This window comes from Phocoena phocoena, chromosome 20 (genome assembly GCF_963924675.1).
Source record: "Phocoena phocoena chromosome 20, mPhoPho1.1, whole genome shotgun sequence".
Classification (NCBI taxonomy): Eukaryota; Metazoa; Chordata; class Mammalia; order Artiodactyla; family Phocoenidae; genus Phocoena; species Phocoena phocoena.
The window spans coordinates 15656508-15674428 of NC_089238.1; the positions used below are offsets into that span (position 1 = coordinate 15656508).

A 17921-nucleotide genomic window follows, 5' to 3' on the forward strand; every position below is an offset into this window, starting at 1 on the left:
CAGGAGGGTGCCTGGGGGAGGTAACAGTGTGAGGACGAGATTCGACTGAGAACTGGACCCAGCTCTGCCATTGACCGCATCCTCTCTCTCCTGGGCTCCCAGCGCCTGCGCGACTCAGCAGGGGGTCCTCCCTGAGGGGCTGAGTGGTGAGAGGAGACCAGGGGTGGGAGTGGCACAGGAGAAGAAAGAGAAATAGACACTGACTTCAGGGAAGGAGATAGAGACTGAGAGAGAGAGAGAGAGAGAGAGAGAGAAAGAGAGGGAACTTTAGACCAGGAGAGCACGATAGAGAGAATACAAGAGGGAGATCAGAGGGGACTTAGGGCAGGAAGAGAGAGAGAGAAAGACAGTGTGGGGGAGGGGAGACTGACTCCTGGGAGGAGAGAAAAACAGAGAAGGAGAAGAAGAAAAAGAGAAACAAAGAGAAAAGTAAGAGACGGAGACATGGAAAACCCAGAGAAAGACAGAGGCAGACGCAGGAGGCGGGCAGTGGTCCCTGTGGGAGCCACAGGCAGAGGACCTGGGCTGGCTCTGAGGCTCCCCATCAGGACGTCGCTGCTCCTCTTGGGGCTGCTGATGACAGGTGAGTGGGATCCTGGCCGGTGACCAGAGCCAGGTGGCCCTCATTTTCCACCCACATTCTCCAGGCAGACCCTCTGCCCTCTCCTACTGATACCTCTGTGTCCCCAGGCCTGGCCCAGGTGCCAGTCCCTGCCTCAGCCCCGCGAGGCTTCTGGGCTCTGCCTGAAAACTTGACGGTGGTGGAGGGGGCTGCCGCTGAGCTGTGGTGTGGGGTCAGCGCCCCTGGCAGTACAGTCCAATGGGCCAAAGATGGGCTGCTCCTAGGCCCCGATCCTAGGATCCCCAGTTTCCCACGGTATCGCCTGCAAGGGGACCCTACGAAAGGTAAGGGACAAGAGCCTGAGATTCTGAGCTACCAGCAGAGGCTGACCGCGGCCCTGATCTGGGGTCCTCCCCGCAGGTGAATTCCACCTGCATATTGAAGCATGTGACCTCAGCGACGATGCAGGGTATGAGTGCCAGGTCAGCCGCTCGGAAACAGGTCCTGAGCTCGTGTCGCCCAGAGTGATCCTCTCCATCCTGGGTACGGGTGAGAGACCTCCAGGACCCATGAGTCTGGACTTCCACCCTCGCCAGCTCCAGGGTCCAGGAGTCCAAGCCCCCAGTTCCCCACCACCCCCTTCCTTAGACCCAGGGTGCAGAACTCATTTCCTGAGCAATGAGACACGAAGCCCAAATCCTCATATCCTTCTGGGTGCTTCTGGCTTATCCCAGACCCTTTCTCACCAGTGCCCCCCAAGGTGCTTCAGCTGACCCCCGAGGCAGGGAGCACGGTCACGTGGGTAGCTGGGCAGGAGTACATGGTCAGCTGTGTGTCTGGGGATGCAAAGCCAGCACCTGACATCACCTTCCTTCTGAGTGAGTGTGGGTGAACTGACGGGGGCAGCGGGAAGCCCCTGGAGTGGGGAGGGGATGTGTCCCTGCCCAGGGTTCTCCTGAGATGGGATGCAGGAACAGGCCTGGGGAGATGCTGAGGCCACTGTGGGACCCAGTGGATGGGAGGGGACATCCAGGAAAGGTACCAAGGAGTTCACAGGACTGCTAGGCCGGGGCTCAGGGGAGAGGCCGAAGCTCCAGATAGAGATACGGGTGTCCTTCTGGTGCAGCAACGAGAAGCTGAGGTGATGGGGGTGGGTAATACAGCCCAGCAAGGAGGGGAGGGGAGAGGGACTTCCCTGGCGGTCCAGTGGTTAGGACTCCGCACTTCCACTGCAGGGGGCATGGCTTTGATCTCTGGTTAGGGAACTAGGGTCCCTGCAAGCCAGATGGCGTAGCCAAAAAAAAAAAAAAAAAGAGAGGAGGGGTGAGGCCCAGGCCAGGACTCAGTCCTGAGTGAGGACTCCAGGATTCAGGGAGGCTGGAATGTGTGGAGGGAATGGATATAGTGTTTTTCCTCCAGAACCAGGAGGGAGGGGTTGTATGTCCACCCTGAGGAATTCCAGGCCATGCTCCCCAGGATCTACCTTGGGGGAAACCTGGCACCCCTGCAGCCTTCTTGTTACCCTAAGGTGGACAAACAATTTCTGACATCTCTGCTAATGTGAATGAGGGATCCCAGGAGAAACTCTTCACCACGGAGGCCACAGCCAGGTATGGAAATTGGGGTGCCCTCCCTGCAGACGGATCCCCAAATTTTTGCATGAAAACCCCATATCCTAGGGGCTCAAGCATGGAAACTTGGGTCAGGTAGGAACATCCGGGACCCAATTCTTCACCCTGACACTCTAAAATTTCTTCATGGAATCCCAGTTCCAGAGGATCAAGTACAAAGGTTTTGGCCAGGTGTGGGCCTCTGGGACCCCAGTTCTCGCTGTTGACCCTGAAACCTCTTCCATAGAACTCTATCTAAATCCTAAAGGAAATCATCATAGAGACTTAGGCCAGGTGTGGGGAGCTGGCATGCCCACCTCTTCACCTTGACTGCCCAAATTTCAGATGATGACTCTGACTTTAGAACCCCCACTTCCCACCCCAGGGTGACACCCCAGAGCTCAGATAACGGGCAGTTACTGGTCTGTGAGGGGTCCAGCCCAGCTTTGGACACCCCTATCAAGGCTTCAATCACCATGAATGTTCTGTGTAAGTGGGGAACTGAGTCAACTGTTGGCACTAAGAATGGGGAGCAGGAATTGGGGGGCCCGGGGAGCACAGGGATTATGGAAGGCTCAGACTCTCAAGGGGGAAACATAGGGGTTCAGAGGCAGGTTGTGGGGCCTGGAAAGAATGCATGGGGTCCCCAGGCCCGTGACTGCTGTTCCCCAGTCCCCCCAGGACCCCCTGTCATCGAGTGGCCAGGCCTGGACGAGGGGCACGCGAGGGCAGGGCAGAACTTGGAGCTGCTGTGCATGGCCCGAGGGGGGAATCCGCTAGCCACGCTGCAGTGGCTGAAGGTGAGGGCAGAGGCAGGTCTGGAGATGGGGGAAGGGGCGAGGGCCAGGAGCCGGCGCTGAGCTGGCCAGGCCTGTCCCTGTCTCCAGAACGGCCAGCCAGTGTCCACAGCCTGGGGCACAGAGCACACTCAGGCAGTGGCCCGCAGTATGTTAGTGATGATCGTGAGGCCGGAAGACCATGGGGCAAGGCTCAGCTGCGAGGCCTACAACAGCGTATCTACAGGGATCCAGGAACGCGGGGTCACGCTGCAAGTCACCTGTGAGTCCCGGGGCCAGCTGCCCATCTGTCAGTCTGTGCCCCAGAGAACCATCTGTCTGTGCCCCCAAATCATGCCTGTCTGATGCCAAAAACCTCATCATCTGTCCCCAGTCTCCTCTCTGTCTGGGCTCATCTGTGAGCCATGCAGCCCAGCTTAGTGTCTCTCCTCTGTCCGTCATCCCTGCAGTTCCCCCCAGTGCCATTACCATCCTGGGATCTGCATCCCAGTCTGAGAACAAGAACGTGACACTCTCCTGCATCACCAAGTCCAGTCGCCCAAGGGTCCTACTGCGATGGTGGCTGGGCTGGCGGCAGCTGCTGTCCACAGAGGAGACGGTCATTGATGTGAGGCGGGGGCCGGGCTCCTGGGTCTGAGGGAGGAGGGAGCTGAGGGCACAACTCCTGGATCTGGGAGAGGAGGGGTCTGGCGGCTTGGATGCCTTGGTGCCTGGGGAGCAAGCATGGACTGGGGCCCAGGGCCTCCTGGGTCTAACAGAGGAGAGGGTGGAGATGATTCATGTGTCCCTGCTGGGGTCTGGGGTGGACCCAAGTCACTGGTACCATGGATGGGGGTGCCCTACTCCCCCAGTCTGAAGCTTGCTCCCTGCCAGGGCCTGCATGGTGGCTACATCTCCATGTCTAACCTGACATTCCTGGCGCGACGGGAGGACAATGGTCTGACCCTCACATGTGAGGCCTTTAGTGAGGCCTTCACGAAGGAGACCTTCAAGAAGTCACTGGCCCTGAATGTGAAATGTGAGGCTCCACCATCACCCGGGGGTGCCCCATGCCTTAGAGACCCCCACCCTCAGGCCCCAGCTGGGAGAGAAAATCCACTCTTCCTGGCTCTCCCCACAGATCCTGCCCAGAAGCTATGGATTGAGGGCCCCCCAGAGGGGCAGCGTCTCCGGGCTGGGACCCGGGTGAGGCTGGTATGTTTGGCCATTGGAGGCAATCCAGACCCTTCCCTCACCTGGTACAAGGTTGGTGCCAAGCAAGGGTTGTTGTGGGGTGGCCGGGAATGTGGGGGAAAGATGAAGCCCCTTCTCTCGTCCTCTTGGGAAATCTTGGGAAACCTGAATTTCTTGAAAAATACTGGAGATTTTGAGTTTCGGCAGGGAATTGGAAAAGACAAACGCCATGAGAATTAAATGCGACCTTAGAAAAAGTGAGGAAATTCTGGGAAAACAGTGAGAATTCTAGAATAAAAGAAAGAATTCTGGATCCGGATTGGGAATTCTAGAGAAAAGGCAATTAATTTCATTAAAATTAAAGGAAATTCTGGTGAAATCTTGGAATTCAGGTGAAATGGCAGGAATTTTAGGGAACGACTAAGAATTCCAGAAACAAAGACAATGGTGGGCAAAGCCTAGAAATTTTGGGGGAAAGACTAGTAATTCTCCAGCACATTTGAAAAATCCATTAATATTAAATTGAATTCTTGGGACTTGGGGGTAAGAAAATGAAATTCCATTAAAATTTTAAAATGCTGGCAGAATTCTGGGAGACTTTTGGGAAATTAGGAATCTAGTGGAAATTCTGGGGGAAAGACTAGGCATTATAGGAACGAAATTGAATTCCATTTAATTGGATGGAATTTTGGAGAAATACCACGAATTGGGACAATACAAAGGATTCTAGTAAAAGATTAGGATAATAAGAGAATATTGGGGAAGGATTTAGAAATTTGTGACCAGCCAATGGAATTAAGGGAAAGATCAAAGGAAATCTTTGAGGAAGGTGGGGAGTTTAAGAAAAAGAACTAAGGATAGGCAAAAGTGAAGGAATTCTGGGAAAGGTTTGGGAATTCCAAGGGAGTTTCCTGGCGTAGGGTGTCTGGTAAACATAGCTGGAATGAATTTTGAGGAGTGGGGCTGAGGGTCGGCCAAGGGCATCCAGAGAGCAGAGGAGGCGGGGGGCGGGGGTGGTGAGGCGTGGGACTGGAGGCGGAATCAGACAGCAAAATCTCGGGGCTCCGGGGGCCCAGTCGGTGGGAGAGATTCCGGTAGGATGTGCTCAGTTCCAGTCCCCATTCCTCTACCCTAGCTGGTGCCCACGGAAGGGGGCGCCTTTTCCTCATCACACAAAAGCTTTATCTGGGCTGGCAGCCAACCCAGTGGGGCGTCTCGCGGGGAATGGCAGGGCTACCCGCCGTCCCCCAGTCAGTCTCGGCCCTCAGGACTCGCGCACAGTGACCGAGCCGCGGCCGCCCCAGGAGCCACGGCGGGTGCAGCTGGGAAGTCTGGAGAAGTCCGGGAGCACCTTCTCCCGAGAACTGGTACTGATCACCGGTCCGTCGGACAACCAGGCCAAGTTCACGTGCAAAGCCGGCCAGCTCAGCGCGTCCACGCAGCTTGTGGTGCAGTGTGAGGGGGCGCACGGCCGGGCTGGGGGCGAGGGCTGGGCCGCGGCGGGGAACTGAGCCGGAGCCGTGGCTGGTGGCTTGGGGATGGGGGGCGGCTGGGGGAGGGGTGAATGCCGCAGAGCCCCGGCGCGCTCGGGGCTGGGCGGGGCCTGGGTCACTGCCAGGCGGAAGCAGGCCGGGCCCCCTCCTCACCTCTGAGCCTCGCTCTTCCCACCGGTTCTCGAAGTCCCCCCAACTAATGTGACGATCCTGGCCAACGCGTCAGCGCTGCGCCCCGGGGATGCCTTAAACTTGACGTGCGTCAGCGTTAGCAGCAACCCTCCGGTCAACTTGTCGTGGGACAAGGAGGGGGAGAGGTGAGAGTGCGAGTGGCCCCATCGCTCCCTGGTTCTGGCCACGCTCCTTGACAGTCAGAATCCCGCCCCCGCCCGACTTGCCGTTCTGTCCAGTACCCTGCGCAGTACCCAGACTCTGGCTCTGGTCCTACTCCCTGCCCGGTCCACAGGCTGGAGGGTGTGGCCGCCACGCCCCGGAGTGCTCCATTCAAAGGCTCCGCTGCCGCTAGGAGCGTCCTTCTGAGAATGTCATCCCGCGACCACGGCCACCGCGTGACCTGCCGTGCCCACAGCACCGAGCTACGGGAAACCGTGAGCGCGTTCTACCGCCTCAACGTGTTGTGTATGTACGCAGGCGTGGCATCCCTCTTGATTCCCTCCTGACCCTATACTACGTGGGTCTTCATCTTGATACTGTCTTTGACTTCCATCCTAAAATTGGAAACTTTCCTGACCTTTATCCTCACACCTGTCCCTGCACCAGCTCCTATCCTGCCCAACCCCCATCCTGCCTTTTGTCCTCTATCCTTACCCCTGACCATCACCCCCATCCCGAACCCTCTTTCCATCCTTAAAGCTGACTCTGGCTTCTCCTGAACCTAACCCCCATCTCAGCTCTGAACTTAATTGCTACCTTGTCCACAACCTTAAAATCTAGTCATGATCTCGACTTTAACATTTCATGCCTGCACCTGATCTCAAATCCTCCCCGGATCCGAATCTTAACAATCTTGACTCCCAGCGGCGCCTCCTCCGCAGACCCTCCAGAGTTCCTGGGTGAGCAGGTGCTTATGGTGACCGCGGTGGAGCAGGGCGAGGCACTGCTACCCGTGTCCGTGTCTGCCAACCCCGCCCCGGAGGCCTTCAACTGGACCTTCCGCGGCTACCGCCTCAGCCCAGGTACAGGGAAGGGGAATGAAGAGAAGCGCAGGTCTCCGGGACTCCGGGACGGGAGGGTCTGGTAAGCCCCTCAACCTTTACTTCCCCCAGCTGGCGGCCCCCGGCACCGTATCCTGTCTGGTGGAGCTCTGCAACTATGGAACGTGACCCGCGCTGACGATGGCCTCTACCAGCTGCACTGCCAGAACTCAGAGGGCACCGCTGAAGCTCTCGTGAGGCTGGACGTACACTGTGAGCCCCCTCGTCACCCTAGGCAACTAGGGAGCTTTGGGAGCCCCGCCCACCATGGAAACCACACCCACCCAGGGAATCTTGCCCACTGTGGAGTCTCCTCATTGTGGAAGCTCCACCCACCCAGGGATTTTCACCCATCCTGGAAGCCTCCCACTCTGGGAGCCCCCACTGTGATGGAGCCACATCCACTTCGGGAAATCTGCCCACTAGAGAGACCCTATGTAGAATCTCTGCCCACCTACTCCCATCAGGAAGCCAAGCCCACTGTGGAAGCCCCACTGCCACACAATTCTGGAAGTCCACCGCACCTACCCTTGTCACTACGGTGGTATAGTAAAGGGTGGGGACAACCTCATTAACCTTGAGAACTTTACTCTCAAGGCAGACTTTATCCCACCCATGACTTTCTCGGGCACCTCTAAGACACCTCACCCACCTGGGGCCCTCTTCCACCATGGCCTGTCTGGGCCCAAGTGCCTTCCCCAAGCTCCTCCCTTCCCTAGATGCTCCCATCATCCGAGCTCTCCAAGACCCTACTGAAGTGAATATTGGGGGCTCTGTAGACATAGTCTGCACTGTTGATGCCAATCCCATCCTTCCTGAGATGTTCAACTGGGAGAGGCTGGTGAGGATCCAACCTTTGGTAAATGGAGGGGCCTGGGGGGATGTGATTTCTTGACTGTGGGTTCCTTGGGAGGAGGGGTCACGTCTACATGACCTTCTATAACTATGTACTTGTCCGGGCATGCTCCAAGAAATAACTGTTGAATGGCAGATGGATGGGTGGATGTGTAAATAAATAACCAGGTGAGTGGGTGGGCAGGTGGGTGGATATATGGATGGATAGGTAGATGGGTGGATGGATAGGTAGATGGGTGGATGAATAGGTGGATGGATGAATGAGTGGATGGAAGAACAGATGGACAAATGAACAAGTGAATGACTGGATAAATGGATCAATAAATGGGCAGTTAGATGATTGAATGAGAGAAATGAGTAGATTAGACTAGAGAGTAGATGGATGGATAGATACACCATCAGTGGAAAAGATGTCTGTGGAAGGATAATGGGTAAATGGATGGATGGATGGATGGGTGAGTGCACAAGTCGATGGAGAGATGGAGAGATAGATAAATAGGTAGCTAGATGCATTGATGAACAGATGCATGTATTTATTGGTGTGTGTGTCTATGAGGAAATAGATGGGGTGGATGGGTTGAGAGATGGAAGGGTGAATGGGCAGGTAGAAGGAAGACAGATGGTTGGATGAATGAATGGGTGAATGGATGAATGGATGGAATGGGAGGTTGATGGGTAGGATGGTTAAATACATGGATGGATGGGTGGGCAGGTAGATGGTTCCAAGCATGAATGGTTGAATAAATGGTTGGGTGAGTGGTTGGATGGATTGACGGATGAATGGATGGATCCATGCATGAATGTTTGGATAAATGGATGGATGGGTGCATGGGTGGATGACAACAGAAATTTTTTCTTTGCTAGAAAGGGTGATTGTGGCTGGGAGAATGAGGCTACAGAGGGGACCCAGTTTGGAGGATAATGGAGCTGGGGCCAGATTTGGGGACCATCTCCTGAGTCTTGTGCCTCCAGGGAGAAGAGGAGGAGGACCAGAGCCTGGATGACATGGAGAAGATATCAAAGGGGTCCACAGGGCGTCTTCGGATTCACCATGCCAAGTTGACCCAGGCTGGTGCTTACCAGTGCATTGTGGACAATGGGGTGGCACCTCCAGCCAGAGGGCTGGTCCGTCTTGTTGTTAGATGTGAGTAACAACCAAAGCCCTAACGTCAACGCCTGCCACTAAATCCACATATCATGTCCTTCCATACACCTCATGTTGACCTCCAACCCCTCTAGTTGCCCCCCACGTGGAGCATCCCTCTCCTCTAACTAAAGTGGCTGCAGCTGGAGACAGCACTAGTTCTGCCACCCTCCACTGTCGTGCCCGAGGTGTCCCCAATATCGTCTTCACTTGGACCAAAAATGGGGTCCCTCTGGATCTCCAGGATCCCAGGTGAGCCCAGGCCCAGCCAGGTAACAGTCCAGCCCTAACTTTGATCCCCCAGCCCCAATCACCCTCCCTGAGTCCCTGCCACACCTCCTCTCCAGGTACACAGAGCACACATACCACCAGAGTGGTGTCCACAGCAGCCTCCTGACCATTGCCAACGTGTCCGCAGCCCAGGACTATGCCCTCTTCACGTGCACAGCCACCAACCCCCTTGGCTCGGACCACACCGATATTCAACTCGTCAGCATCAGTATGGTGGGAGGGGGCTCTGAGGGTGTTGGGAGGGTGCTCCCCTAGGTCAATCCCCAAGTCTCTGGTTGCTCTCAGAATGGCAGTGTTCCTGAAACCTGAGAAGTGTTTAGGAACGAGGATGGAGTTTTTGCCTGCCCCGAAATCCCAGTGGAGACTGGATTTTTAGGGAAACCCACAACAAAGGAAAAAATGGAGGGGGTTTCTTATTGGCCCAAGTAACTGAAAAGTAGATTTTCAGGAGTTGCTGGATCTAGGTTCAGCCGTCATCAAGAACTCCCCACCTCTCAGGACCGCTTTTCTCTGTGTTGGCCTTATTGTGAGATGTCTGTTAGACATCTAACAACCACTATGAGAAGCTTTACAGTAAAGTAAGGCTTCCTAACAGTGGTGTGAAAGTACTAGAATTAAGATCCATTGGTTCCACTTGGCTCCCAGCCCATCCCTGATCCAATCAGGTGGTGAGGGGAAGACAACCTGATCTGATTGTTGCTCCTGTTGGCTAGGCCTAGTCACATGTCCATCCTACAAGGAGTGGAGCCACTTCCATCAGAAGCACGTGGCCTGAGAACGTGGGCGAGTGGTTCTCCAACGGATATTCAGGGTTCTGTAACCAGAAGAAATGAGGGCAGTGGATATGAGATAGGCACAAAAATCCACTACAAGAAACATATATTATACAGTCAATCCTCCATATCTGTGGAGCCTGTATTTGCACGTTTGCCTGCTAAAATTTATTCATAACCCTCAAATCAATACTCATGCTGCTCTCTCAGACATTCAGGGGACTGTACAGAGCGGGTGAAAACTCTGAGTCACCAATGAGTACATTCTCGGCTGCGGTGGAGCAAGACAACACTCTGCTTTCTTACAGCTCTCATATTTTGCACCTTTGTGCTTTTTGTTAGTGATTGTGCTAAATAAAATGGCCCCCAAGCACAGCACTAAAGTGCTGTCTGGTATTCCTAAGCTCAAGAAGCCTGTGCTGTGCCATTTGGAGAAAATACTTGTTTTGGATAAGCTTCGTTCAGGTGTGAGTTATAGCACCACTGGCTGTGAGTTCAATGTTAATGAATCAACAAGATATATTAAATAAGATGTCTTTAAGCAGAAACATGCATAACACAAGATCATGTATTAATTGGTTGATGAAAATGTGACTAGAGCCTCATGGGAATCTACGCCTGCATTTCCCCTAGAAGCAATGGTTTGGTATTTGCTCGCTGAGGGTTCACAGTGATTTTAGAGAACATGACCACCATGAGTAATGAGAATCGACTGTATATTTAAAATCATGCTTAAGGAATCTGGAAGGAATCTTTCAGAATCCTTCTGTACCCTCTGACTATGTCCCCCATCCCTTACCTCAAAGGCCGCCCTGATCCGCCATTGGGATTGAAGGTCGTGAGCATGACCCCATACTCGGTGGGGCTGGAGTGGAAGCCTGGCTTTGATGGGGGCTTGCCACAAAGTTTCCAAGTCAGGTGGGTCCCTGTCATGGCAGGAAGGGGTGGTAGCCAATAGGACTGGGGCACCTCCCTGAATGACTGCCCTCCCTTTCATGCAGGTATGAGGCTCTGGGGACTCCAGGGTTCCTCTACATGAATGTCCTACCACCCCAGGCCACCACCTTCACACTGACTGGGCTGCAGCCTTCTACACGATACAGGGTCTGGTTGCTGGCCAGCAATGCCCTGGGCGACAGTGGAATAGCTGACAAAGGGTCCCAGATCTCAGTCACCACTCCAGGTGGGAAGGGACATTCTTGGGCAGGTTGCAAAATTCCTCAGAGAACTTATAGGGTGGTATAGTGAAGTCAATACTATTATTCCCTTTTTGCAGTTGGAGAAACTGAGGCCCAGAGAGGTTAAACAGTCAAAGCTCGCACAGGTGGAGGGAACTACAGAGAAGTAGTTCAATTCAGATTTAAACTCAGGCAGATGAACTCCAAAGACTAGTTTTTGCCACTAGACTCTACTGTTGGAATGTGATTGATGACACAAGGGAAATTATAAGAGAATTTGAAGTGAATTAAAATGAAAACATGAAAATTGTAGGGTGCAGCTAAAGCAGTACTTAGCAAGAAATTTATAGCATTAAGTGCTCATATTAGATTTTTTAAAGAAGACTTCAAATTGTCTCTCTAAGTTTCCATCTTAAGAAACTAGAAAAACAAAGACAAATTAAATCCAAATCCAAAGTAGACAGAAGGAAGGAAATAATAAAGAGCAGAAATTGATGAACTAGAAAATCAAAAGACAATAAAGAAAAATCAATGAAACCAAAAGCTGACTTGTTGAAAAGATCAATAATGTTTACAAAGCTAATCAAGGCAAAAAAGAGAGAAGACACCACTTAACCAATATCAGGAATGAAAGGGGGGACATTACCACTGATCCTACAGACATTAAAGGAAATTAGGAAGTATTACAAACAATTTTATGTCAATAAATTCAGCAACTTGATGACACGGATAAATTCTTATATGACTGAGAACATTTTGAGTCTGGTAGACACTACAGTGTAGTGGCTAATCACACAGAGCCTGGTTCAGACAAACCTGGGTTCAAGTCCCAGCTCTGCAACTTCCTAGATGTGAGACCTTAGGCAAGTCACTTAAGACTCAGTATAATCTTTGAGCCTCAGGCTCTAAAGATAAGGCGTATCTCCAGCCTCTGTATCTCAGTTTCTGAAAATAAGGTCTATCTTAGACAGTTGTGAGGATTAAATAAAATATATCTAAAACTCTTAGAACAGGGCCCTGTACAAAGTAAGTGCTATGTAGATGCTAATTTAACGAAATGCCCCCTGCTCACCTTCTGTTTACTTTGCCCCATGAAAGCTCCCTTTTTCTGTTTTTCCCTTCCTGACAGAGCAGCCTTTTTCCTCCTGGAAGTAAGGACTCTTTCCCATCCCTACAATCTTCCCTCCCCTTCCCCCCACCTCCATTCCAGTTTTCCCTTTAAGCACTAAAGCATAAAGTAGTACTATACTTACCTCCCTTGCTCTAGAACTTATATCTCTATTAAGGCATCCTGAGAACACAGCATCTTTTTTGATTAATCCCCAAATTTGACAATTCAGGTTAAAAGAACCTTCCACGCCATAAAGCACTCATCAATAATTTATTATTATTTTTTTTATTATTAGCATTAGAATGGCTATTAATAGTATTGTCATTATCATCAGCAGTTTCCAGTTCTCTTTGAAATATTCCTAAAAAGTCATAAATTAGTTCCCATGAGTCTCAAAATGGGTTGCAAAGCTTAATAGGAGGCTGAGAAATATTTAAGGCTTGTCTCAGATTAATGGTATTAATTTGCATTCTCTATATTCACCTCCCAGGTCTAGACCAACCTTCTGGAGAACCTGACTACCAGCTGCCCACAGAGCAGCCCGCAGGCAAGTCCTCAATCCCCAAACACCCTCTCTCTCCCGGAAAAAACGTTCTGGTCTCTAACCCCACCTCCTCTTCCTTGTGGCCACAGCCTTTTAAGACTTAGGTCTGCCCTGTAGGCCCTCACTCATATCCTTAGCTCTTCCTCTTACCTGGATGTGATAAATTTTCTCTCTTCCTAATTCAGTTTAGTTCTGAAAAACAAAGCAAAACGAAAAACTGGCTGATTCCATGCCCTGTGCAGAGCCTGTGTCAGTTGGCTTTTGCCGCATAACAAACCACTCCAAATATGCACACTTACAGCAACAAACATTATTTCTTGTGATTCTATGAGTGGCTGAACAGTTCTGGTCTGGGCTATAGTCATGTAGCAGCTCTGCTGGGACTGGTTGGTCTAGGGGGGCCCCTCCTTGCACGTCTGACAATCTGGCTCTTGGTTGGGACAATGGAGGTAAGTGGGCCGCATGTGTCTCCTTGGCTTGTTCACATGGAGGTGGTCACTGGAATCCCAAGAGCAGCAGGAAGGGGCAAGTTCCAACTTACAGGCACTCTTCAAGCTTCTGATTCTGTCTCACTGGCTGAAGCAAGTGACATGGCTCAATTCAGAGTCAGTGTGGAAGGGAAAATCTCAAGGGTACGCATATAGGGAGACAATTATGATCATTTTTGCAAATAATCCCCTTTAGAGTCTGAGAAGGTTGCAAGTGACAGAAATTCAGCTGTTGTTGACAATAAAAAGAATGGCTTGGCTCATGAAATTGAAACCTCTTAGTGTGCCTGGATTCAGGTGCTCAAAATTTTCACCAAGGATCAGTTTCTCACTCTCTCAACTTTGCCTTCAACTCTGATGACTTCCTTCTCGGATTCTTCTCTTAAGAAGGCAAAGAAATCCTCCCACACCTTCAGCTTTTATTTCACTTCTTAGCAGCTAGCAGAAGAGTGTCCTAGATGTTCTTGCAAAAATCCACCTTAGGTTAAATGCCAGTCTCTGAACTGATCACCGTGGGAAGAGGGATGGGTGCTCTTATTGGCCAGGTCAGGCCACGTGTCCTTCACGGAGTCCTGGGGAGCCATCCAGACTGAGGAGAGCAGGGAGTAACCACCGTCAAAGGAAAATGAGTCCTGTTAGCAGAAGGTGGGGAAATGAGTGCTAAGCAGATGTCTGCTGAGAGGGACTTAGTCCTGTCCTCAGGGATATAGCAGGGGATTCTGATATTGTCTGGGATGGAAGTTTGTGCAAAGAGGAAGTCATTCGAGACGGAGTTTGAAGGGAGAAGAGAAGTTTGCTTGAGATGAAAGGACATTTAAAGACAGGCACTTGACTATTCGAAAGCTTAGAAGTGTGGGTTTGTCTCAGTGATTCTGGAAACAGCCAGTTGTTAGTTTTGTGTGGCTGGAGGGTCAGTAGTTGGTGAACAAGAGTGGGGACATGGAAAGAGGCCAGATCACAGAAGGTCTTGAATGCCCAGCTAAAGAGCTGAAGTTCCTGCTTGAGTCCATACAAGGGGCTTGGGCAAAGGTAGGACCCACTGCTAATGGCCTGAGTTGAGAAAGGAGCCACCTTCCCTGGGGTGGCAAAAGGAGTGGACATGGAAACCCCTGCCCATCTGCTTTCCTGACCTAGGAGGAGGACTTTGCTTGGTCAGGGACAGGCTTTTCCAGAGAACCCCAATTGAAGTCTAAAACCAATTGTCCCCACAGGACCCTCAAGGCTGCCCCTGCTGCCTGTGCTGTTTGCTGTTGGGGGTCTTCTGCTGCTTTCTAACGCCTCCTGTGTCGGGGGATTCCTCTGGCAGCGGAGACTGAAGCGTCTTGCTGAGGGTGAGGAGGGACCTTTCCCCTGCCGGGACGGAGGCCCAAGGGTGATGGGAGCCCTGGGTTGGCTGCATATTGAAGGTATCCCAGGGCCAAGTGGGCTCCAGGAGCATGTTTCTGACCCTTTTTTTCCCTACTTCCCTCAGGCATCTCAGAGAAGACAGAGGCAGGGTAAGTGGGTATATTTTTCTGTAAGGAAGCCTCTGGGGGAGGAGGTTTGAGGGAGACAGCTGTCAGCGGGTCAACACCCAGCTGCCCCCATGCCTCCATCCTGGAAGGTCGGAGGAAGACCGAGTCAGGAACGAATACGAGGAGAGCCAGTGGACTGGAGACCGTGACACTCGAAGCTCCATGGTGAGTGGGGGTGGTCCTGACACCCCCCTGACAGGGAATCGACAGTGACTAAAATTCCACTGTTAGCTTCACGTTAATCATTGCCCTTTCCAGGAATGATGGAGTCAAAGGATGGAAAAGACTTTATCTGTTTTTATTGGGGGGGGCATTGACAGGTTAGCACAACAGATGTAGAGCCATATTACCACTCCATGAGGGACTTCAGACCCCAGCTTCCCCCCACGCTGGAGGAGGTGTCTTATCCCCGCGGTGAGTGGTGAGCACAGCGGAACCCCCCCCCCCATAAGTAACCCTGACATCTGGACCTGGTGTCCTGATCATCTCTCCCTTCCAGGTGTCACAGGTCTTAAGGAGGAAAATATGGCTTTTCCTGGGCACGTGTATGATGAGCTGGAAAGACTGTACGCCCCGTCTGGGGCCTGGGGACCCCTCTACGATGAAGTACCAATGGTGAGGAGATTTGTATCAGCAGAAATATTTCTTGGCCAGTGCTAGAAACCCACCTCCTACTGCTTGTATTAATTAGGGTAAGCCAGCTGCTGTAGCAAAGAGGCCTTGGCCATAATCCAGCGGCCTAAACGAGACAGTCTATTTCTTTCTCACATAGCAGTCAGAGGTGAGTGGCCCTGCTGCATGCAATTATTCTGGAACCCAAGTTCTTTCTGTTGTGTTCCTCTGCTATCCTCTAGTAAGTTGACCAAGTTTACATGGATGGGACAGTTCCCTGGGGGTTTCAACTGGTGGGAAAGGGAAAAAGAGAGCATGGTAGAGGCACAACCCTGACTCATGGTACAGGCCCAGAAATGGTGCATTCTGCTTTTATTCCACTGGTGAGAATACGGACATGGTCATACCTAACTGCAAAGGAGTTTGAGAAATGCAGCCTATTTGGCAGCTATATCCCCTACTACAATTCTGTTACTGTGGAAGGAGGAAGGTATGTATTTGGTTGGATAATTAGCCGTCTCCACCATACTGGTTAAGCAGAGAGATATAGAGAAATAATTTTTTGGCCTACTCAATGGAAAAGTCAAGGGATAGAAATGTCTTCAGGCCCATCCAGAATTTCCTCTCTAAAGATGTCCCTAACAAATTCAGGTTTGTATCCTATTAGATTGGAAACCTTCAAATAAAGGGAATGCCTCTAGAAACCTTCAGATAAAGGGAATGCCTCTAGAAACCTTCAAATAAAGGGAATGCCTCTAGAAACCTTCAAATAAAGGGAATGCCTCTAGAAACCTTCAGATAAAGGGAATGCCTCTAGAAACCTTCAGATAAAGGGAATGCCTCTAGAAACCTTCAGGTAAAGGGAATGCCTCTAGAAACCTTCAGATAAAGGGAATGCCTCTAGAAACCTTCAAATAAAGGGAATGCCTCTAGAAACCTTCAAATAAAGGGAATGCCTCTAGAAACCTTCAGATAAAGGGAATGCCTCTTTTTCAGTAGCTCCAAAGCCCCAACGCAGGTACTTATTGGCTTAGTTTTGCTCATACTCATTGCTGAACCACTGAAGTGGGGAGTAGAATATGCTAATTGGACAAGTCTGAATCAGTGCCCACCCATGGCATCAGGGAGTAGGGGCCAGCACCATTCAATCCACTGGGCTGAGCGTGGGAGAGGGATGGAGAGCACAGAGGGAAATGAAGATTGTGGCCAGGCAGGCAAAAGCAGCTGACAGGGACCTTGGCCACAAACTAAGCCCCACCTACTGCCTCACAGTAAGGGAGGTGGGGCAGAACCCCTACTTTCTGTGTGGCCTTGACGAATGCTCTGGCTACAGTGGGCCAAAGATTTCCCTCTGTAACTTTGTCCAGGTGGGGAACTGTTCTCCCCACAAAGGTGGAGATAAAGTGCACAATGCTGTCCATGGTGCTGAACCACACGAGCCCTCTAAAGCACAGATGCAGTCTGCACACTTTCTGAAAAGGGGCAGATAGTAAATATTTGGGGCTTTGCAGGAAATAGTGTCTTTCTAGAAACTACTCACTCTGCCATAAAAACAGCAATAGACAATAGATAAACAAACAATTGTGGCTAAGTTCCAATAAAACTTCATTTTGGGGCACTGAAATTTGAAATTAATATAATTTTCACATGTCACAAGTATCATTCTTTTTTGATATTTTCCCAACAATTAAAAAATGTAAAACTATTCTTAGGCAATAAAAAAATACAGTGGGCCATATTTGGCCCGTGGGCAAGTCTGCTCTAAAGTTTGCTGATCAAAAAGAACCATTTTCCCAAATCTAGGGAAAGCACAACCCCAGTAGCGACCACCCTACATGGTCTTTTATCTCTTCTCATTTGATGAGGGAATGTTTTGGACCTTCATAAGACTGACAGAATCAAGACTCACATTCCACAATTCCCATATCTGATATCGTGGGCTAACTAAAAGTTTCACATGTCTGACATTTAAATTACTTTTTTGACAGTAAATCACAAGATATCTTGGACTTGCTTAAAAATAATCCAGTTGGGGGTGGGGTGGGGGATGAGAAGATAGAGATATAGATAAATAAAGATTGACCAAAGGTTGATATTGTTGAAACTAAGTGATGGGCTCACGGGGGTACATAATAATCACTCTCCTCTTTGTTTATGTTGGAATTTCCCCCATAATTAGAAGCTAAAACATTTTTTTCTATGAAATAGAGCAGGAGGTTGTATCCCCCAGAGCTGCAATGATGACACACAGAGCATCTCTCTATGGTTCTAACTCCACCTTTGCTTGTCAGGGCTCCTGTGACCTCTACTGGCCTGAAGACAGGTATGAAGATGCAAGAGGAATCTATGATCAGGTGGCAGGAGATTTGGACCCTATGGAACCTGATGCTCTACCCTTTGAGCTGAGGGGACAGCTGGTGTGAGAGGTTTCTCAACACCCTTTTCCTACACCTGCAAGACATAATATCCCAATTGTCCTTTTTATTCCAGCCTAGGCTGAGCTTGTTAAGTGATCTCCATTGGACACAAAGGGACTGGACTTTTTCAGAAAGGGAAGTGGAG

General features: G+C 50.9%; 1 protein-coding gene across 1 annotated transcript; it reads left to right on the plus strand.

Moving 5' to 3' along the window:
• The first annotated feature begins 444 nt into the window (after positions 1-444).
• On the plus strand, positions 445-17782 carry NPHS1 (NPHS1 adhesion molecule, nephrin). The gene is made up of 29 exons (XM_065898342.1): positions 445-583; positions 691-906; positions 983-1105; positions 1312-1440; positions 2091-2172; positions 2558-2661; positions 2845-2972; positions 3060-3231; positions 3419-3576; positions 3843-3987; positions 4090-4214; positions 5411-5597; positions 5823-5952; positions 6102-6274; positions 6691-6831; positions 6922-7062; positions 7569-7690; positions 8677-8848; positions 8944-9100; positions 9196-9347; positions 10719-10830; positions 10914-11095; positions 12692-12748; positions 14445-14564; positions 14705-14729; positions 14837-14912; positions 15068-15161; positions 15247-15362; positions 17651-17782. Exons 1-29 carry the CDS (start codon positions 445-447, stop codon positions 17780-17782), a joined length of 3810 nt encoding a protein of 1269 aa, XP_065754414.1.
• The last annotated feature ends 139 nt before the right edge of the window (positions 17783-17921 follow it).